The 22,646-nt window shown below is 41.0% G+C and overlaps 3 protein-coding genes across 10 annotated transcripts; 1 reads left to right on the top strand and 2 right to left on the bottom strand.

Moving 5' to 3' along the window:
- Positions 1-428: 428 nt before the first annotated feature.
- On the bottom strand, positions 429-2,971 carry LOC135092885 (tRNA-specific adenosine deaminase 2-like). Its single transcript, XM_063991655.1, has one exon. The coding sequence runs from the start codon at positions 2,969-2,971 to the stop codon at positions 2,474-2,476; it is 498 nt and encodes a 165-aa protein (XP_063847725.1). The 3' UTR covers positions 429-2,473.
- On the bottom strand, positions 429-14,703 carry LOC135092882 (single-strand selective monofunctional uracil DNA glycosylase-like). Of its 4 annotated transcripts, none has more exons than XM_063991650.1 (6): positions 14,564-14,703; positions 12,143-12,796; positions 11,387-11,506; positions 10,306-10,449; positions 9,849-10,001; positions 429-3,614 (listed from the first exon to the last, which is right to left on the bottom strand). In XM_063991650.1, the coding sequence occupies exons 1-6, from the start codon at positions 14,582-14,584 to the stop codon at positions 3,486-3,488; spliced, it is 1,221 nt and encodes a 406-aa protein (XP_063847720.1). In that variant the 5' UTR covers positions 14,585-14,703; the 3' UTR covers positions 429-3,485. The 4 variants fall into 4 exon arrangements, with proteins under 4 accessions (XP_063847720.1, XP_063847719.1, XP_063847721.1 ...); XM_063991649.1 differs by lacking the exon at positions 14,564-14,703 and adding an exon at positions 14,384-14,540; XM_063991651.1 differs by lacking the exon at positions 14,564-14,703 and adding an exon at positions 14,364-14,450.
- On the top strand, positions 14,365-21,940 carry LOC135092881 (dolichyl pyrophosphate Man9GlcNAc2 alpha-1,3-glucosyltransferase-like). 5 transcript variants are annotated; one of them, XM_063991648.1, is made up of 3 exons: positions 14,365-14,499; positions 15,313-15,396; positions 16,888-21,940. In XM_063991648.1, the coding sequence occupies exon 3, from the start codon at positions 17,303-17,305 to the stop codon at positions 18,824-18,826; it is 1,524 nt and encodes a 507-aa protein (XP_063847718.1). In that variant the 5' UTR covers positions 14,365-14,499; positions 15,313-15,396; positions 16,888-17,302; the 3' UTR covers positions 18,827-21,940. The 5 variants fall into 5 exon arrangements, with proteins under 5 accessions (XP_063847718.1, XP_063847714.1, XP_063847713.1 ...); XM_063991644.1 differs by having other exon boundaries at positions 16,330-21,940; XM_063991643.1 differs by lacking the exon at positions 14,365-14,499 and adding an exon at positions 14,617-14,688 and having other exon boundaries at positions 16,330-21,940.
- Positions 21,941-22,646: the final 706 nt, after the last annotated feature.

Below are 22,646 nucleotides of genomic sequence, written 5' to 3'. Positions count from 1 at the left end.
AAAATATGAAAAGTTTGGCTATTATGCTGCTGTCAGGTTAAAGGAGGATGAAAGCAATCACTCAAGTGGCACAGCAATAACAGGCAGTGATATCAAGTGTATTTTATTTACTATTGCAGTGTGTCATCATTACCTTGTATGAATGTGTGGTTCAATCATGCTGAGGCTTTGTGATACAGACATGTGTGACTCCTTACTACAAGTGTGTGTTGGGGAGTAGTAGTAGTAGTAGTAGTAGTAGCAGTAGTAATAGTAGTAGTAGTAGTAGTAGTAGTAGTAGTAGTAGTAGTAGTAGTAGTAGTAGCAGCACCAGCAGCAGCAGCAGCAGCAGCAGCAGCAACAGCAGCAGTAGTAGTAGTAGTAGTAGTAGTAGTAGAAGTATTTGTGCACCTTTCAATGGTGCTATAGGTTCTTTCCACACACCTAGCTGCTTCTGTCAATGTTTTATTTCACTTCAATATTCCCTCACAGACATAATTTTATGCCTCACATCATTACATTTCAAATTAACACCAAGAAAATAATTATAAAAAAGAGAGAAGGTACAAATTATCAGCCCAGAGGGATATACAACAGTGCAGTCATTATAACAAATAACTGTAATAAGGTACCAAAATTTTAATAAATATTTAATTGGAATAACGAACCAAAACTGGCATAATGAACACGCCATTAGTGCAAGCACTGGAATTTTAATAAAAATTTAATTGGAGTAAGGAACCAAAACTAGCAAGACGAACTTGCCATTTGTGCTGGCACCGAAATTTTAATAAAATTTAATTGGAATAACAAAATAAATCTTGCAAAACTAACTCACCAACTATGCAAGTCGTTGCTCACCCATCCGGCGCCTGTCATTTCCTCCCTTTTTCCTTTCCTCTCCCTTCTTTCATCTTGTCTCAAACCTCCCTCCATGTCACCTCCCCTCCCCCTTATCTGTCAGAGATAAGAGACAAGGGAGAGAATCTCTCTCTCTCTCTCTCTCTCTCTCTCTCTCTCTCTCTCTCTCTCTCTCTCTCTCTTTGTGAATGTAAGAACAATTCTAAGGATTACTAAATAGAATGAGAAAAAATTTAGAATGAAAATGGAATTACATATACAAGTGAGAAACCATGAAGTGAAAATGACAAAATGAGAGAGAGAGAGAGAGAGAGAGTGTGACTTGGGCAGGATTTACAGTATGTACCTACTTACGAGTATATGTGTGACGCCAACACAGTAGGTAAATGTGACCTCTACTTGTCAAAGCAGCGTGAAATTCTGGGTGGTAATGCACGAAACTCAGGATGGTAAGAATTTAGGAGTAGGTGTGAAACTCAGGCCAGTACTGTACATATCATTTAGTAGTGCAAATGTGCTCATTTTCATGTAAGTTTTTAAAAATTATGCTTTTTTATAGTACTTTCTGGTTTTCTGGAACCAATTATTTTTTTCCCATAGGTTCTTCAGTTGCCATAAGGCACCTTCACCATAACGAACGCTACATTGGAACAAATTAAGTTCGCTGTCGTGTACCCTACTGTGTTTAACTCTAATGGCTAAAATCTGAGAGAAACAGGACACATGGTTCAATTTAGCATACTTTTCATAAGTTTAATGACAAATTAGATTAAATTCCTAAGAAGCAACAAAATAAGAGATGGCCAGATAGTACAGGTGAGTAGGCCAACACTCCCACACCTGCTCCCAGACAGTTATATGAAAGGTACAAGGGCCACCACTCTCACACATGCCCAAACCCCTTCTGACACCCAGTTTTGTTTATTATTGGGCCATCACTCCCACACCTGTTGCTAGACACCCAATAATATCTTCTGGCATCACCTTAAGCTGGTTTGGCCTCCTTGCTCACAGTCCAGGCCACAATGCAGTCATGCCTCCTTGAAACCTTAGTGACTCTTACAAATTTAAAGGGCAGGGTAAAATTAGATATCACAACCAAGTGATTGTCGGATCCCAAGATAACTTCAGGGCCTTTGTACCTCACCACCACAGCATCATGAATCAGTAACTTTTACACCACAAGTACAATGATGTCTTATGCTATCCTGTTGTGTGTTGGTGTATCTTAATTCTCAGTTAAAACTCCAATTACAGTGCCACATATCAGTTACTTTTATCCCACATATGCAATGATGCCTGATGTTTTCTCTTGCTAAATCAATAATTTTTACAAATACAACCACTGTTATGTTTTCCTCATAGTTTTGTGAGTTGGTGCATCAGAATTCTCAGCTTTATTAAACTCCAACTAAGAAAAGCACCCCATAATAATAACTTTTACAAATTCAACCACACCTTATGATTTCCTCTTAGCCTTGTCTGTCGGCATTAGAATCCTTATCTTTGTAAACTCCCAACCACCACCACAAATACAACCACTTGCATGTTTTCCTCTTAGCTTTTTCTGTTAGCACATTAGAATCCTTGCCTTTGTAAACTTCCAGTCATATCACCACAAATACAACCCCCTTTATGTTTTCCTCTTAGCTTTGTCTGTTGGTGCATTAGGATTCTCACCTTTATAAAACTCTTTCAACAGGTGTACAGCATCATGAGCACGCACACCCTTCTCTATGGCATACTGGTGACCATACAACTGTGGCACATCCACCACTGACCCACACCCACCAAATCTGTCATTGGAGCACCCGAACACCAAACCTGACACGCCCAGCTGCCCTAATGCATCAGCACACATCCCACAAGGCTCCACTGTCACGTACACACTCACCTCGCAGAACACAGCACAGTGGTCCAGCCCTCTCTCCTTGCACCACACCAGAGTCCCATCCACACAGTTCATCTCAGCATGTCGTGTTGCATTGTGGGTCTCATTGACGGTGTTACGGCCACGGGCAATTACCTCGTCTCTGTACACAAAGACGCATCCAACTGGCACCTCCCCAACAGCCAGTGCCTCCCTTGCCTGCTCAAACGCCTCCTCCATGAACTGGTCTTTCTTCCCCATTGCTGATTGAGTGATGTATGTGAATGAGGTACTTTTCTAGTGTTTGCATGTGGTATTTGAATTTCTCAGGCTGTTGTTTTCTCACTTTTCTGCTCCTGTTTGTTTGTGGGGACTGGAATTTCTCTATCTTCTCTCACTTTTCTGCTACTAATTGTGCATGGTAGTGGAATGTCTCAACTATCTTTTTCTCACTTTCCTAACTACTATTTGCATGCAGTGTCTTCCTTGAGTAGTGGGATTTCACTCCCTCTCTCACTTTTCTATCAGCACTGCATCTTCCCTGAGTTATGACTTCTTGCACTGTCTCTGTCTTCTCACTTTTCTTGCTACTATTTGCATGAAATCCCTTTCTTGAGCAGTACAATCTCTCAGACTCTCTTTCTATCTTTCTCTTTTCTGCCACCATTCTATACAATCTTCCCTGAGTTATGATTATGATTATGATTGCACTGCCTCTCTCACCAGTGATTACTTGAAAGGCGAGTATAAGGGATCAGGTGCAGAGTTCAGCCCTTCAAGTAACAGTGGGGTGGGGCTGGAAGTAGTGGAGGAGGCTGCTTTCTGTGAGCTGTCTGATGGCTATGTCTCTCCAGCCTTTGTTAGCTGCTGGATTGACTGGGCTTGGATGCATTAAAGTGCTGACCTACAGAAGAGAGAGACCATTAATTCATGTGTCTATTTAGATGAGGAATTATCTGGCATTATGAGAGATCCTTGATTCAGATGACTAAATACATAAGGAATTGTTGAGTGTCATGAAAGAACTTTAATTCACGAGTAGAATAGCATTATGTCTAGCATTATGAAAGATCCTTAATTCAGATGACTAGATACATAAGGAACTGTCAAGCATTACAAGAGACCCTTAACTCATGTGACTAAATGAGGAATTGTCTATCAATACATACAAAACAAGAAAATAAAGGAAGCTGCAAGAAGCCATCAGGCCAACACATGTCATGGCAGTCCCTGTACAAAACATACCTAACTATTTCCACCTACCGTCTGTATCCATAAATTTGTCTAATCTTTTAAAGCTCATATATCAAGTCACTGACACAGAGGAGCATGGAAGTTGGAAGCAATTGGAAGGAGACCAGTGAGAAGACAGGACCTGAAGCTGGTGTGTGGAGGACATGAGAAGGATAACCACAAGAAATGACCAGGAGAATGTGTGGAGGAGGAAAAAGAAGGAGAACATTAGAAGGATAAACACATCAGAAGGCCTGGAGACCATGTGAGGAAGAGGAAAAAAAGAAGGAGAATATTAGAGGCATAAACACAAGAAAAGACCTGGATATAGTGTGTGGAGGAGAAAAAAGGGAGAGTATAGAAGGATAAACACATCAGAAGACCTGGAGAGTGTGTGTGTGGGGAAGGCATGAAGAAGATAAACATTAAACAAGATACAGGCACAGTGCATGGGAGAATGGGAGAAGACAAACAAAAGACAAACATGAAGATACAACACACACACACACACACACACACACACACACACACACCTGTGTCTCTAACAAGTGTGGTGTGCAAAATGTGTGAAAGATTGGTGAAGGATAAATGGATGCAATACCTAGAAGGAAATGAAGTGATAATAAAGCAACAATTTGGATTTAGGAGAGGGAGATCGTGTATTACAAACTTACTGGGTTTTTATTATAAAGTGGTGGATATAATGCAAGAAAGATGGGCTGATTGTGTTTATTTAGACCTGAAGAAGGCCTTTGATAAAGTGCCACACAGGAAATTGTTGTGGAAGTTGAAGCATAATGATAGGCTAAGGGGGGCCCTGCTGAGATGGATGGAAAATTTCTTGACAGAGAAATGAGAACAGTGGTGAAAGATAAAAAATCATCATGGTCATAAGTGGAGTACCCCAAGGCTCAGTACTTGCACCAATCATGTTTGCAGTTTATATAAATGATATGACGGAGAGTGTGAACAGCTACATGAGCCTTTTTGCGGATGATGCAAAGTTGCTGAAGAAAGTTGAGAGTGCAGAGGACTGTGGAACGTTACAAGAGGACCTGAACAAAATATCAGAGTGGAGTTATAGATGGGAAATGGAATTTAATTTAAAGAAGTGTAAAGTAATAGAATTTGGAAAAAGTACAAGAAGAGTAAAAGAAAATTATGTGTTGAATGGTGTAAGGTTGAGTGGAGCAGAAGAGGAAAAGGATCTCAGTGTTACAGTGACTAGGAACCTGATCCTGGAGAGACACATTAGTAAAATTACAGGAGAAATCTATAACTTGTTGAGAAGAATAAGCCAGGCCTTTGCATATATGGATGAAGAGATGGTCAGGAAAATAATTATGTTGCTGATAAGATCTAGACAGTAGTGTGGTTGCCATACAAGAAAAAGGATATAAGGAAGTTGGAGAGAGTTCGGAGAGCAGCTACGAAGATGGTACCAAGTATCAGGGACTTGTCATATGAAGAGAGACTGGCAAGGATACATCTACCAACATTGGAAAAGAGGAGAGAAAGGGGAGACTTGATTGCGATATATAAAGCATATGAGGGAGTAGAGGAGGTGGACTGGAGCGACTTAATGGTCTGGTATACACGGGACACAAGAGGACATGGAAAGAGGCTGAAGAGGAGTGCTTGTAGAAGAGACGTCAAAAAGTATAGTTTCCCATATAGAAATATTGATGTATGGAAGTCTGGATGAGGAGATAGTAAATGCAGAAAGTATACATGGATTCAAGGCTAAGTTGGATATTAAAAGATATGGAGATGGGACAGCACGAGCATAGCTCTTTTCCCATAAACCACAACTAGGTAAATACAACTAGGTAAATACACTCACACACACTGTCATGGTGGACAGAGAAGTCAATGCAAACAGGCGCTCCTAAAAATCCAGCCATCTACGTCAATGAGAGCAGCCCTAGTGGAAATATAGAGGTGAGAGTTCACACTGGTTCTACTCGTTGCTGTCCTGTCTCCAAAAGTATTTTGTAGAAAGCAGTTAAATTGTTATAATGAGCGGTGAAGAGGGGGCTACTTTGGTCCCCACTATGTTGTTTACACCAACGGGGACCGTCTCGAAGGCAAGACAGAGAGACTTCTCAGGATTTGGGGAAGAGGACCGAAGGGTCGGGGAAGCAATGATGAGAAGAAGAATTATCACACTGGAAACCGAAATGGAGGAAAAGAAGGATAGATTTGACAGGATGGAGAAGATGGTGGAAACTTTGATCATCAAGAAGGGGGTGTGGAAAGGTGCATACGATGATCTACATAAAAAACTAACGGTATATGAAAAGAGAGCAATGGAATATGTATGCAAAGTGGAAGAGTTAAACATAAAACAGGAAAATTGGAAGAAAGAACAAAAGGAAGAAAAGATCGATTTTAGGAAAATTGTGGAGGAAAAAACAAAGGCAAATGACATAAAGCTAACAGAAAAAGTTGTTCAAGTTATAAAACAGAAAGAAAACTTGGTGAGAGACACTGGATAAGAAAAAAACTTGTGGTATTCAGCCTGAAGGAAGAGTGTACACCTCAGTGGACTGAAAGAGAAAAGAAGGAAAAGATATGTGTAGAAAAATTAGTGGGGACATTACAAGAAGAAAAAGAGCTGACTGGAGAGATCGAAAAAATTACAAGATTGGGTAGATATGTTGAGGGTGGACAGTGTCCTATGAAAATAAGGTTTAGGTCACAAGTGGCAGCTAAAGAAACACTGAGTAAATCCTGGAAACTGGCCAAGGTGGAAGAATACAAATAAGTGTGGATAAAAAGAGATAGAATCAGAGAAGAGATACTATAAATGAACTAAGAAAAGAAGCAAATGAAAAAAAAAACGGAAAACTATCAGAGTTGGAGAAAAAACAGTTCTTTTGGAGGATCATGGACATGAGGTTGAGAAAGTGGTACAGGAGGGAATTAAATGCAGAAGGGGAAGAGTAAAAGTAGCATACATGAACATAAATGGGCTAATATCAGCAGTGTCGGAACTAGAAGACTATTTAAAAGAGGAGAAACCAGACATCATGGGAATCGTTGAAACTAAATTGGCAAGTGAAGGGATTAAATATTGGTGAAGGAAAATACAACCTCTGGATGAGAAATAGAAAGAATAAATGGGGAGGAGGTGTGATGCTTCTAGTTAGGAAGGATTTATAAGTGGAATCTGTCACATATGGGGTGGAGGAGGCAGAAGTATTGAAAACAATCTTAAATCAGAATATTGGGAGATACCGTAATGTTGTGGTGACTTGTGTTCCACCCTATTCCAACTCTTGGAGAAAGGATGAATGTAAGAAAATGCTTGAGAACACAAGGACATGTTTGGTAGAGTTGCTTGAGGAAAATGACAATATACTCCTGATGGGGGACTTTTAACTGTAAAGAGATATCTTGGGAGAACTGGACCACAGAAGGCAGTGAGTCATCATGGGGGAACAAGCTACTAGACCTGGCTATTGAAAATTTCCTGACACAGCGGGTTACAAATGACACAAGATTTAGGGGAAATGAAGCACCTTTCAAGTCTCGATCCAATTTTCACCAAGGAACAAGAAATAGTAGAAGACCTTTAATACATAAACCCAATAGGAAAAAGTGATCATGTGCTTATTCAGTTCAGTTATGGATCATAACCTCAGTATAAGGAAAGAGGACCACAGAAGAGACTGGCTAAACTACAGCAAGACTAACTTTGGACAACTTAGGAAGTGTTTAAGTGAAGTGAATTGGAACATAGTTATTCAAAAGGAAGACATAGAGGAAAAGTGGACAGCTTTCCTGGACATTTATAATAAGGGAGTAGAGAAATGGGTACCCAAAAGATCAACAGAGAACCTTTTCAAAAAGGATTGGTACAACAGGAGATGTGCAACAGCTAGACTGGAGAGAGAAAAAGTGTGGAATATGTGGAAGAAAAACAAGAGACTGGACCTGTGGAACAATTATATAAGGAAGAGGAACGAATATGTCAAACCTCGCAGATATGAGCAGAAAAATTCTGAAAGGAACGTTGTGGAGAAATGTAAATTTCTCCACAAAATTATTTTATAAATTCATTAATGGAAAATTAAAGAGTAAAGATGAAATAAGTACAGTAAAAGCTGGAGAAGAGACACTGGATGACCCTGAAGATGTAGCTGAAGTGTTTAACAGATACTTCCACTCTGTGTTTATTAAGGAAAAATTATTTCAGAGGTGAGAGGACAGCGTTAGAAAAAGGGACCGACCTAAAGGAGATTAAAACATCAGTAGATGAAGTAAAGATTATGTTGGAAGACCTGGATGTAAGGAAAGCAATGGGTCCTGATGGTGTCTCCAGTTGGATTTTAAAAGAGTGTAGCTCACAATTAGTCTCAGCATTGCACAATATAATTAGCACTACCCTGGTAAAAGGTAGAGTACCCACAGACTGGAAACGGGTGGGTATTACCCCAATCCACAAGACCGGAAGTAAAGAAGATCCATTAAATTATAGACCTATATCGCTTACAAGTGTGGTGGTGAAGATTTGTGAAAAGATTATCAAGAACAGATGGGTGAAATACCTAGCAGACAACAAGGTGATAACAGAGAAACAGTTTGGTTTCAGAAAAGAAAGATCTTGTGTTATGAATTTGATATGTTTCTACTCAAGAGTAATAGATATAGTGCAAGAGAGAGATGGATGGGCCGACTGCATATACTTAGATCTGAGAAAAGCATTCGATAAAGTTCCACACAGAAGACTAATATGGAAATTGGAAAAGATAGGAGGACTTGGTGGATCACTGTTAAAATGGATAACTGACTTTTTGACAAACTGAGAAATGAGGACAGTAATTAAAGGCAGCAGGTCAAACTGGAGAACTATAATAAGTGGAGTCCCACAAGGTTTGGTACTTGCACCTATTATGTTCACAGTTTATGTAAATGATATGACAGAAGGTGTAGAAAGTTACATGAACCTTTACGCTGATGATGCTAAGATTATGAGGAAAGTAACAAATGAAGAGGACTGCAATGCTGTAAATCAGGACTTAATTTAGATTAATGAATGGTCATTGAGGTGGAATATGGAGTTTAATGCTAAAAAATGTAGTGTGATGAGGTTTGGAAAAAGTGTGAAAAGACCAGTTGGCAACTATTACTTAGGGAATGAGGAAATCTCTATAAGATCAGAAGAAAAAGATCTAGGAGTAATTATTACTGATAATTTATCATTTGGGAAGCACATAAACAAAATTATAGGAGAAACATATATTCTGCTGAGAAACATCAAGATAGCATTCTCCTATATTGATGATATATATATATGATAAAAAAAATTGATAACAATGATGATATGTCCAAGATTGGAGTACACAGCATTAGTGTGGTCGCCAAGTTTGAAAAAAAGATACAAGAAAGTTAGAAAGAATCCAGAGAGCTGCAACTAAAATCCCTGCAAGCTTAAGAGAGTATAGTTATGAGGAAAGGCTGAAGAGATTGGGCCTGACTACACTAGAAAAAAGGAGGGAAAGAGGTGATTTGATAGCAATATATAGAATATTGGAAGGAGTGGAAAAGTTGGACAGAGAAGACCTCTTGATACCAGATACGAGACACAAGAGGGCATGGAAGGAGATTGAGAAGGAGTGTTTACAGAAGAGACATCAAGAAACATAGCTTCCCCCACAGAAGTATAACAGTATGGAATGAACTTAAGGATGAGACTGTGTGTGCGAAGACAATTCATAAATTTAAAGAAAATCTAGATAAAAGTTGATATGGAAATGGGATGGCACAAGCCTAGTGTGGCTCTTGTCCTGTATTTCACAACTAGGTAAAATACAACTAGGTAAATACACCAAACACACACACACACACACACACACACACACACACACACACACACACACACACACACACACACACCCACCTGCACATCCTCAATGCCAGCCTGCCTGAGAGCCACCTTGGTGCGGTCTGTGGCATACTTCCCCACCCCCACCACACACTGCACCCCCAGCAGATGTACCACCTCCACCAGGGCCCGATCACACTCCTCCTCCAGGGCACTGCGTTGCTTCACCTGTGGGAGGAATGTGGAGTGGGTACTTGTTGGTGTTCTTACTCCTATAGTTCTCCTTTGTCAATATTCATGGCACTAAAAATTTGCAGACATATTAAAAAGAAGATTAATTTTCATGGACACACAGAAGGAAGAAGGATAATTTGCATGAACACCCACAGAAGAAAGGATAATTTGCATGAACACATAGAAGAAAGAATAATTTGCATGGTCACACAGAAGAATAATTTGCATGGTCACACATAAGAAAGAACATTAATCTCATCTTTTCTTTAGCATACAATTGAGGATGACAGTACCCTACCTTCAATTCTGGGGGAGTGACATTCTTTGCAGAGTCCTTGAGAAAGAAGAGCGGACAGTAGTTGTGGATGAAGATGTGGGTGAAGAGGACGTCTGGGGTGCCGCTCAGCTCCTTCAGAAGCCCCCACATGCGCTCCCCACTCACCTGCCATGCCACAACACAATGCAACACTGATGAGAGATGGATAACTGTAGTGAGCAAGATACTGTGCAATGACTGTAAGTTGGGTGGAGGCAAACAAGACTGAGGCTGTAGAGGTGAATTTTTGAAAGCCTAAGGTAAGTGAAGTCGAAGAATGCAGGAGCTAAAGACAAACTCAAACATTATCCCTGGCTGCAGGAAAAAAAAAAGTTACTCAGTCCTTACAACCTAACCAGTAATGTGGAATTAAAACAACTGTCCACTCTTTCAGGTGTTATAATGTATTGAAAAGAACACAAAGAACAGTAACTAAGATGGTGTTACAAGGCATCTAACAAAGAAGAATAAGAAAAACAGAACCACTAACACTTGAAAGGAGAGAGAAGAGACCTAATAGTGAGGGAGATATGAAGCTATGAGAAAGCTAGGAGAAAGAACAAGAATAGTGAATAATATGCTAGAATCAGCCAAACATAAAATAAATAAGAGAAACAGAACCACCAACACATGAAAGAACAGGGAGACAATTCCAACATATTGAGATACAAAACTATGAGAAGAAAATAAAGAAAGTAGGTAAGATGATGCAAGAATGAACCAGACACAAAAGACAGAGAGAAAACAGAACCACAACACTTGGAAGAAGAGAGAGGAGACGTAATTCTAACATAGTGAATGAGATATGAAGTTGAGAAAGAGCACAAAGAATAACAAATCAAATCATGCAAGACTGAACCAAACACAAAAGATAAAGAGAAATAGAACCATCAACACCTGAGAGAGAGAGAGAGAGAGAGAGAGAGAGAGAGAGAGAGAGAGAGAGAGAGAGAGAGAGAGAGAGAGAGAGAGAGAGAGAGAGAGAGAGAGAGAGAGAGAGAGAGAGAGAGAGAGAGAGAGAGAGAGAGAGAGAGAGAGAATCACAAGCCCAGCACCTCCTCACCTCACTCCTGCCACATTCCAAGCCTGTCACCGGCCGCTTGGGGTGTTCCTGTGCTGGCCGTGTTACCCTCCCCGTCACTCCCAGCCACTCCTTAGCGTATCCCACGTGGCCGAAGGGAACCTGGTAGGGGGGGGAACACTTAAGGTGGCGTCTGGTGTGTCAACTAACCTAATATAATGGGGGTAAGATTTTGTGTGATGGAATGATTATTAGTCGCTGAATTTTCATAGTTATCTGGTTAAACAAGTGGTAAGAATGGAGAATTTTCATAGTCATCTGGTTAGAGGTGGTAGGAATGGAGAATTTTCATAGTCATCTGGTTAGAGGTGGTAGGAATGGAGAATTTTCATAGTCATCTGGTTAGAGGTGGTAAGAATGTAGGCATTGTGTTTAAGTGTTTGGGATTTGTTTCAAGATCCTGTTTTGGTTGGTGGCTTTTGTGGTCATAAAGTGTGTTTACTCATGGAGTGCAATAATGTCTCAGTGTCTTAATGGTTTCACTTCTATTTGACACATCTATCCCTAATTACTACTTAGAGACATCTTTTCTTATTCTACAGCCACACTCCAACATTATACTTCTTCGTACATGCATCACTTGTGTGTGTGTGTGTGTGTGTGTGTGTGTGTGTGTGTGTGTGTGTGTGTGTGTGTGTGTGTGTGTGTGTGTGTAAAGAAACAAACCATTATTCCTTAACACAAGCACTTATACACACACCCTCAACACTATCATATCATCACCACCACATCACTAACCCCAGTCTGCCCCATGCCCCACGGCCCAGGGTTCATTCCTAAAAGTAGCACTTTCTTCCTCCCTTGGCAGAATTTCAACACAAAGTCTCGGTGGATCTCCCAGGCATAGTCCACGGGGTTGTACACATACTGCACCGCCTCTCCATAAGGTAAGGACACCAGTTTCCCACACAGCCTTCTCTCAATGTCCAAATATTGAGTAGCGATTGAGGTCTGAGTGGCAGGGAGGGATAAAGGGGGTTGCTCTGTTTGGTCTGCTGTGGGAAGCTGTTCTATTTGTTCTGCTGTTGTCTGTGGTTTGCTGCTGAGAAATAAAGAAACTGCATGAAGCTGTTCTCTTTCTTCTGCTGTGGTCTGTGGCTTTGGGATGAGGCTAAAGGCTGCGTGGGGCTGTTCTGTCTGTGCTGTGGCTTGTAGCCTCTCTCTAAGGGTACTGGCTGCACAAGAATGTTCTGTCTGTTCAACTGTGAGCTGTGGTGTACTGTTCTCTTGATATCCCTTTGTGATGGAGGTGTGACTGAGTATGAGTGGGGCAGGAGTGTGTGCTGCATGCTGGTGTGTGCTGCTGCTGTCCTCAGGGATGCCACACAGCACTGCATGGTTTTCATCTGTGGTTTTCTGTCTTTTTGGTCCCATTGTGGTTGCTGTCCTTCCCTGAAAAAAAAAAAAAAAAGGAAAATGAGTCAAAATCCTTCCCTGAGCAGTATAAATACAGTAACAACCTAACCAGTACAGCAGCAACCTAATCAGTACAGTACAATCTAATGGGGGATGGGGGGGGAAGGCCCCCTGATTAGGTTAGGTAAAGTTAGGTTAGGTTAAAAATTTCCTGTTTTAAAAAATATGGCTTCTCATCCTTAGACTTTTCACGAATGTCCAAACTTGGCCTAATTTGGCTTTCCCCACCCTAATACTTTGCTTTCTCACCAGTTCCCCAAGCTTGCTGAGGATAAAGGAGAAAAGGAAGATAGGATGTATTGTGTTAAACTGCAATTTTACCGGTTAGTGACCTTGTCTAAGGGAGGCACAGCCCCCTGGTTAGATCATATTTAGTAATTTCTTCTGTCCTCCCCTCCCCCACCAAAAAAAAAAAAGTCTCCCTCACTAGTCCCTCAATCTTGTTGGGGGAAAGAAAAGGAGTTATGTGACAATGAGTTATTGTAAATTTTTACCATTTTGTTACTTTAGCTACCTGTATGGTTATCTTAGTAACTCTAGATTTACTGATAATTGCCATAGTTATGCTCTTTTACCACAGTTACCCTTGTGGATTCATTATTCTTACAGGTATTCCTAAATACCAGTTACACTTTATTGCCTTAGTTATCATTATGGTTATCTTAGTAATCTTTAGTATCCAGTTGCTCATAGTCAATCTTATGGTTCCCCTAGTAACCTTTAATTACTTGAGTTTCCTTTATAATCTGGGTATTACCTGTTACTTTACACTTTAATGCCCATGGTTACCTTACCTTACCTATACATAGAATCTGAGCATTACCTTTGTTACTTTGCAAATCTTTGTTATTTGCAAATCTCGGTAATTCTTAAGAAATATACCTCCACACATAACTTATTAATCTTTTCCCCTCTCCTCCAACAAGCTTGGGGGCACGCGGGGAATCGGGTTTTTTTTGGGGGGGAGGGGGCATAAAAGACCGATAAATGGACTTTAAAAATCTAGGGAAATTTCCCTAGAATAAAAAAAAATTTGGGTAAAATTTAAGTTTTAACTAATACGCCAGAATAATTATATACCTAACCTAACCTAACCTAACCGGGGGGGCTGCGTCCCCCCTGGACCCCACCCTAAGGTTACTAACCTAACCTTTGCCTTTAACCTAACCTAACCTATGCTTTTAACCTAACCTAACATAACCGGGGGACTGCGCCCCCCCTGGACGCCCCCATAGACTTAGGAGCATGCGCAAAAGCACCCTGCGTGTAAACCAACGCACGAACGCACGCAGTGTAACTTCAGCACGGACAGGTAAGCAGGACGGATCTCGGGAATACTGGAAAAACTTTAACATTGTATTGTAAGCTTAATATCAACGAGCGATCAGTAAAACCTTTACAGACACGTAGCTATACTACTTACACTTCTTGAAAGCACACCTTATCGAAAATAATCTTGGGTGCGTTGTTCTTAAGATTTTCCCAAATCTCCCTGAGTTACCCTTATGATTATTATCTCAACTTAATAAGTCTCCCTGGTTACCTGACAGCCCGGTGCCTCACCTGGTGACTGGCGCCGTGGCGTCCGTGCAGCAGCACCAAGCTACTCAGCACTTTGTTCAGCATTCAGCAGTCAGCACTCTCAGCATACGTCCCTCTGCCTCCTCGCGCCCTCTCAGGTATGTGGCTCAACTGGGAATCTTGGAAAACCGCGAAAACTGTACGAAGCCGCTGTTTGTTTACCTGAGATACGTAGAATTTCATAAGCAGAGTAGTTCCCCCTGAAGACAGCCGTGTTCTGCCAGGGGCGCCGCGTGACGGGTGTGTCTGTCAGTAAGCGACGTACACAGCGAGGAGGTTAGGCACCGGTGAGTGGCTACCAGTATTCTAAGCATTACACGCACATGTACACATGATCGCTGTTCACCCTATCGATAGTGAAGTACGTGTGTTTCCGCTGTGCTTGTGTATAATTGAGGTGCATGAGCGGTGCGTGTGGTGTGTGAGGTGTGCAGTGGCGGGCAGGCTGCGGGAGGGGCGAGCTAGATGCCACGCGTCACGTACACACTGAACCTCTGTTTTTGAATATTGACTCGCAGTAATCTCTTACCTTACTACTTCAGAGTGGTCAGCATTATATAATTGAGGTGTGTGAGCGGTGCCTGTGTAGTATTTGGTGGTGTGCAAGGAAGAAACCGAGCTGCCGCACTCAAAAACGTATTTGAATATAAATACCCTCGCCCCAGTACTTCAAACAGATACATTGATAATTACCACCAAGATCGTTTGCTGTATTGCTAGTATTTACACTGCTTATTACCACGATCATTTGTTACAATGGCAATACTGTAAGCAGAATGGCATGTATTAAGTAACTTCCATCTCGCACCATCACACTCATGGGGGATCGAATGGGATGCAGCACCCCTTAATATGTGTGTGTGTGTGTATGTGTGTGTGTCATGACTAACAGCTATCTTCTTCACCCACAGTATTGAGCTATCTGAGGGATGACGACATACACCGAGGAATACATCAGGAACAAGCTCACTGCAGACCTTGAGGCAACCCATGTGGTGAGTGTTGTGCCAATGCTGCTGCTGCTACTATGTCTGTCCCCAGGGTTGGCAAGGGTGTGGCTCGAGTGTGACCCCAGTCCATATTCGTAAATGTTTGTGTCTCATCTCAAAAATATGAAGGAATTGAAATGTTATATATGTGAGAGAATTAAAGTTCAAGAAATATGAAGGAATTAAAGTAAAATGTATGAAAGAATTAAAGTTGTCAAAAATATGAAGGAATTAAAATTCAGTATGTGAAAGAATTAAAGTTTGAAAAATGAAGAATATGAAGGAATTAGAAAGTAAAAAAAGTATGAAATAAATAGTGTTAAAAGTGTGATAAATGATAAATAATAATAAAGTAAAAGATGTGAAGAGATTGAAAGATGAATAAACTGCCAATTTTGGTTGCTGTTTCTGGGACTCTGAGCCTTGCCTTGTGCAGGAAAGCGGTAAGAGGAGAGAGAGAATAAAGCAGACAGGGAGGAATGCAGGGACAGAAACAAATGGATAAATAAATGAATAAATAAACGTAAGATTAGGTCAAAAAGAAATAATATTAAAGTCAATATAAATTAAGGACTAGGAAATGAAATTCAGAGGACTAAATATTGCATACAAAAACTTAAGAAGGATCAGAATGCATACAAAAATGTCAGGATTGGATCAGATACCATTTAGAAATATATTCCTCAGTTTTGTGATATAATGAATAATTGATACCATAATAAAGTGTGTTTTATGAGGTTGGTGGCTTAAAGAGCATTAGAATGCATATGAAGATGTCAGGATTGGATCAGATACCATTTAGAAATATATCCCTCAGTTTTGTGTTGTAATGAGTAATTAATTGGTATCATAGTGTCTACTTTATGAGGCAGGTGGGCAAGGGTTAACTGAAGATAATCAGGCTAGATTAACTCTGCTGACCAGTGTGTTTATTTCTAGGCTGAGTTGGAGCATTGAGGGGGGTGAGAGACCAGAAACAGCAGCCACAACCATCCCAACACAGCACCATGCCCTTGTCTGCCTTCCTGGCCCTCTAGTGACTGCCCTGTCCACCTAGCATGACCCCTGCCTAGCACCGGAACAGACTAGTGCTTTGTTTTGTTGTGTTGCAGTTGTGTGTGTTTGTATGGTGGTTTGTGTGTGTAAGGATGTCCTAAGCTGAAGTGGTCTGAGGGATGAGGAGATAAGGATTTGTCACTTTCCTGTCTCTGTAGGATGTAATCTGTACAAAAGACGTGTGTTTTGTATGTGCGAAGGATAAATATTTTTCTATAGTGATTGTCTTTTGATAAAACAATAACACACACACACAGTATTTTCAGTCTTGAATTCATAGCATTGTGCGGTGAAAAGTTTCCTCATCTCAGTGTCATCTGTGAGGAAGCTTGCCTTGCGAGGAAAGTAGAGCAAGAAACAATACCTTACAACTGATAAGATAGGGGAAACACTTGAGTGGATACGAAAAAAGTTGCTGAGAACTTATGTTTGTGTTGCTAGGAAGAAGAGGATGAGAGTGAAAGCTTCAGGAGACTGAGTGACGCTGAAGGCTGCTAACAAAACTCATGAGAAGTGTGTGTTGGGAAGGAGAGGACCAGCACACAAAGTGTGCTGAGATTACCAGCAACACTAGAAACTTCCAGCTGTCCATCAAATTCTAAAGTAGTGTGTGTCAGGAAGCAGAGACAAATGAAGGAATGTAAGTGTGTTCTGACATCACCAGCAAACTAGAAACTGAAGGCTGTCTGTCAAGGAAGTTTGTTATAGTGTGTATCAGGAAACAGGACATTGAGAGACCTCACCAACATATGAAGCTGAAGGTTATCCATCAGAGCATACTGTTAAGTGTGTGTGTGTGGAAACTGTAGGTGTCTTCTGGGAACCATCATAAGGACGTGAAATCAACACCATCAGGATGCTGAACAAGGTGTCCAACACTGCCATGGTGTCCCTGGTGGCCATCCTAGTGCGGTGGTGTGTGTCCCTGCACCCATACTCAGGCCAGGGCAAGCCCCCCATGTACGGCGACTATGAGGCACAGCGGCACTGGCAGGAGGTGACGGTGAACCTGCCCCTGGCAGAGTGGTACGCCAACACCACAGACAATGACCTGCAGTACTGGGGCCTGGACTACCCGCCCCTCACTGCCTACCACAGCTACCTGTGTGGCATGGCGGCACGCAGGCTGAATCCAAGCTTTGTGGCGCTGCACGAGTCACGTGGCTATGAGAGCAATGCACACAAGCTGTTCATGAGGTACACTGTCTTGGTGGCTGACCTGCTGCTGTACTTCCCTGCTGCCTACTGCATGATGCGGGTGCTGGCCAGGTGGCGTGCCGGCCGGCAGGAGTTTGTGTGTCTGCTGCTATACCCTGGCCTGTACCTGGTGGACCATGGACACTTCCAGTACAACGCCGTGTCCCTCGGCCTCTTCGTCCTGGCTGTGGCGGCGTTGTCTTCAAACAGGGACTGTCTGGGGACTGTGCTTTTCTGCCTGGCACTGAACTACAAGCAGATGGAGCTGTACCATGCCCTGCCATTCTTCTTCTACCTGCTGGGGGTGTGCTTCAGGCAGGGTGGCATCCTGGGGTTCCTGTGGAAGCTGATCAAGCTTGGGTTCTGTGTGGTGATGACCTTCACGGTGGTATGGCTGCCCTTCGCCTCCAATGCTGATGTGCTGGCCCAGGCTGTGCACCGCCTCTTCCCCTTTGAGCGCGGCCTGTTTGAGGACAAGGTGGCCAGTGTGTGGTGCAGCCTGTCCGTGGTGGTGAAGGTCAAGACGCTGGTGGACAACAGGAACATGGCCCTCATCTGCCTGCTGTCCACTGTGGTCTGCATGCTGCCCTCTTCGTTGCATTTGTTTGCCCGTCCCACTCCCAGACACTTCCGCTACGCCCTCCTCAATGCCTCCCTCGTGTTCTTCCTCCTCAGCTACCACGTCCACGAGAAGACCATCCTGCTGGCCGCCATCCCTGCCTGCTTGCTGGTATCCGAAGAGCCCTTCATGGCTGCCTGGTTCCTCACTGTCTCCACAGCCAGTCTCCTTCCTCTCATGATCAAGGATGGCCTCATGGTTCCCCTCCTGGGTCTCACTGTTGCATTTGTGGCGCTCACTCACCACTATCTCCTGCCAGGGACACACAAGGTGGCTAGGAAGACGGCTCTGTGGGTATGGATGAGGAGGACTTATTATCTATCCTTAGCTGGCCTTGTATTCCTTGGAGGTGCAGCTATACTAGTGCCACCTCCTCCCAAACTGCCAGACCTCTTCCCTGTCCTGCTTGCGATCTACTGCTGTGGCCACTTCATTTTCTTCTGCCTATACTTCCACTACTGCCAGTTTACCATCAAGTACAATGCTGCCTCAAGCAACAACAACACCCACACTGCCAGCACCAGCAATAATAAGCAGATCCAGCGCAAGGTTAAAGCCAACTAAGGTCAAGAGGATGAATAATGACTGTTGTTCCTGTCTGACCCAATCATGGGGTTGTGTTTGGAAGCATTCAGTCTCTTTTCTTGGCTACTTTTAACAGGTTCTTGTGGAAGTTATTAGGGTTTTCAAGGGTGTTTTCATGTTGTTGGATATACTTTAACAGGCTCTACTGAAGTTATTGGGGTTTTAAAAGGTGTTTTCATGATTCTAGTGATAATTTAACAGGCTCTTCAGGAAGGTATTGGATTTTTCTTGATTCCAGCAATAGTTTAGCAGGCTGTATTAGAGAATATTTGAGTTTTCATGATTTTTTAGTGATAGTTTAACAAACTCCAGTGCAAGTTATTGATATTTTTAAAGAGTGTGTACAGGAATTTAGGGATAGTTTAAAAGAAATATGTACTGTTAATGAAAAAAAAAAACAGGAAAAACCTAAAACATCTCTGTAACCTTTAAAAATAGTCCTGGTGGGAGACTGGAGTACTTGAACATGCAGGCCTTGAAGGCAGTAGAGTGTGAGATGTGGGGGTCTGCACTTGAGAGATAAACACTTGGAGATAAGATACTGAGAGGAGAGGACCAAGGATAATACATCAACCATCTCCTTTCTCTCTCTCTCTCTCTCTCTCTCTCTCTCTACAAAATACAGTAAAGCTAAACTATGCCATCTGTTTTGGTTTATTCATTCATGTTGTTTAGTGTTTTCTTGCTGTGGTTTGCTGTGTATAAAGAAAATGGGTAGATTTTTGTATTGTTTTGAAGATGATAATGATTTTTTTAAGAGATTGGGATGTAGTTAGGTTATTAACACTCTCTCTCTCTCTCTCTCTCTCTCTCTCTCTCTCTCTCTCTCTCTCTCTCTCTCTCTCTCTCTCTCTCTCTCTCTCTCTCTCTCTCTCTCTCTCTCTCTCTCTCTCTCTCTCTCTCTCTCTCTCTCTCTCTCTCCCCTCTAAATTATCTCCACTTTTGTTTATTTTTTCTTGTCCTTCCCTCCAACTGTAATCCCTCCTTCCATTCCTCCCTCATTCTCTCTCTTTCACCTTCCTTCCTTTCCTCTTTTCCTCCCTTTTGTCTCACGTTCCTTCCTTTTCCTCTCACCTGTTTTTTTTTCTCTTGTTCCTCCTTCCTCTCATTTTAATTTTCATTTTTGTGTCAAGGCAGGAACAGAGATTTGGTGCATGAGAAAGGAGGAGAATATGGAAGACTGGGTGTTGGGAAAGATTAATAGTTTATAAGGAATATCACTGAAGTTTTGATACATATTTTTTGCTCATTCCAGTTGTAGTTTTTGTATTGTGTTAATGAAGGCTTGGCAAAGGGTGAAGGTGGCTGTTATAAGTTTGGTTGTAATGTTGTTGTATTTTAAGTGAATATTATTGGTTTTACCTTAATATTACAGCTGTGAATGGAATCTTAACTTTGTATTAGTATTATTTAGCTGAATATTACTTAATCTGGGTTATACATTGCAGTTGTGAATAGAATCTAAACTTTGTATAAGTATTATTTAGGTGAGGATTACTTTTGTTCTTCATATATTACAGCTGAATGGAATCTTAACTTGTATAATTTAGCTGAATACTACATTTTTGTTTCTTACTTTTGGTGTTAATTAGGTGAATAATGCCGCTTTGGTCTAATACTGAAGGTATGAATGGGTCCTTAAGTTATATTAGTGTTATTTAGGTTAATATTACTTTGTTTGAATACTGCAGCTGTGAATGGGACCATAACTTTACATTATTTAGATGAATATTATTGGCTTGGCTCTTAAGATTACAACTCTGAGGGGGAGCTTTACTTTGTGTTGGTGTTGATGGTCATGTGAAGGCTGAGCAGCTACTGCTTGTGTGGGTCAAGTCTCAAGTCTTGGCACATTCATAAACAAGCTGCCAATTATTGTTTTTGAGATTTTTTGATTTTTGTTTTTGGTTCAGATCAGTTCATTACACACTGTTGCTTTTCCTGTGTGTGTGTGTGTGTGTGTGTGTGTGTGTGTGTGTGTGTGTGTGTGTGTGTGTGTGTGTGTGTGTGTGTGTGTGTGTTTGTAAAATTTACCGTGATTTTTCTAGGTTTATGTATGAAAATTTGAGATAAAACAGTTTTTTTCTCTCTCTCTCTCTCTCTCTCTCTCTCTCTCTCTCTCTCTCTCTCTCTCTCTCTCTCTCTCTCTCTCTCTCTCTCTCTCTCTCTCTCTCTCTCTCTCTCTCTCTCTCTCTCTCTCTCTCTCTCTCTCTCTCTCTCTCTCTCTCAAGATTAGGTGAAAGGACAAAGTGCAGACATGGATTAGTAAAAGTTTAGTTTAGTTCAATATTCCAGGCATGAATGTGATCTTGACCTACAGTTGTGTGGGTTGACTGGTCCTTTGTGCCCTCACTCATCATTCCTTGTGTTGTGGCCCGTATGTATGTGTAGTGATGCAAATGTGAAGCATACTTAGATACACATTAAATTAGTTCAGGATCATTAAGTCTGTCTCATTTCCACTTTAGATAAAAGTGTGTTTTGGTGCAAATGTGAAACAAAAAAACATTCTTAAGTTTGAGGTTATCATAGATTGTCAAGCCTTTTTTTTTCTGCTCTTACTTAAATGTGTGTATTATTGCAAATCAGAACATTCTTAGATTGAGCGTATCTAAGATTGTTGTCATTTTTTTTATTATTGATTTATTTTTTTTACTGTACTGAAGTGTTTATGTTGGTGCATATCTGAAAACATTAGATATACATAAAGTTTTATCCAAGATTAAATCAGTTTTCATTTCTGCTTTAGCTGAGTTTGTATTGTTGGTACAAATCTGAAGACATTCTTTGACACATCTTCAGTTTATTCAAGATTGTTCAGTCAGTTTTGGTTCATCCCTACTTTAATTTGATTTGTGTTTGTGGTGCAAATAAAAAAAAAACATTCCTTGATGCATATTCATCTCATTCAAGATTGTTAATATGTAATGTGTAAGGGAGGACTTCAATGTTGTTGTGTTAATTTTGATGCACATTTGAAGTAGATGGTGATGCAGATGATGTTATGACTCTCTCTCTCTCTCTCTCTCTCTCTCTCTCTCTCTCTCTCTCTCTCTCTCTCTCTCTCTCTCTCTCTCTCTCTCTCTCTCTCTCTCTCTCATACAAGCATTCCATGACACTTAAGTAATAATAATTGTATTGTATTTTCACTTTAAGGATGGAATTATAAAAAAAATAAATAATAAAATCTCACTTTGGGATAAAGATGTTTTTATTATTGGTGTTATTATTATTATTATTATTATTATTATTATTATTATTATTATTATTATTATTATTATTATTATTATTATTATTATTACGAAGACAATATTGTAACACCCAAACAGTTCAAATGAATAAAGAAAGGACCAACTAATCTTTTTATTTTAATTCTCACTTCTATTAGATTAATGGAGAGAGAGAGAGGGGGGAGGAGTCAATTTTACGTATTATCAACTAAAACAATAATAATAATAAAAAAATGAAATAACGAAAATATCAAGGAAATAGAAACAGAAACACAAAAGAAAATACGAGAGAGAGAGAGAGAGAGAGGTAACACCACCCTTTATCTTGTCAACAGAGCGTAGAGGACCTCAGTGATGGGTGCGGCGCCAAGTTTAGTGTGGTGGTGGTGTCCCCGAAATTCTGCAGCAAACCTCTATTACAACGCCACAGGTACTACTACTACTACTACTACTACTACTACTACTACTACTACTACTACTACTACTACTACTACTACTACTACTACTACTACTATAACCTCCTCTTCCTCGGCACCTTCCTTTTTTTTTTCTCTTTCCATCAATCTATC

This window comes from Scylla paramamosain, chromosome 41 (assembly GCF_035594125.1).
Source record: "Scylla paramamosain isolate STU-SP2022 chromosome 41, ASM3559412v1, whole genome shotgun sequence".
Classification (NCBI taxonomy): domain Eukaryota; kingdom Metazoa; phylum Arthropoda; class Malacostraca; order Decapoda; family Portunidae; genus Scylla; species Scylla paramamosain.
Note: the sequence above shows the minus strand (reverse complement) of the source record. Positions and strands in the feature narration are given on the sequence as shown.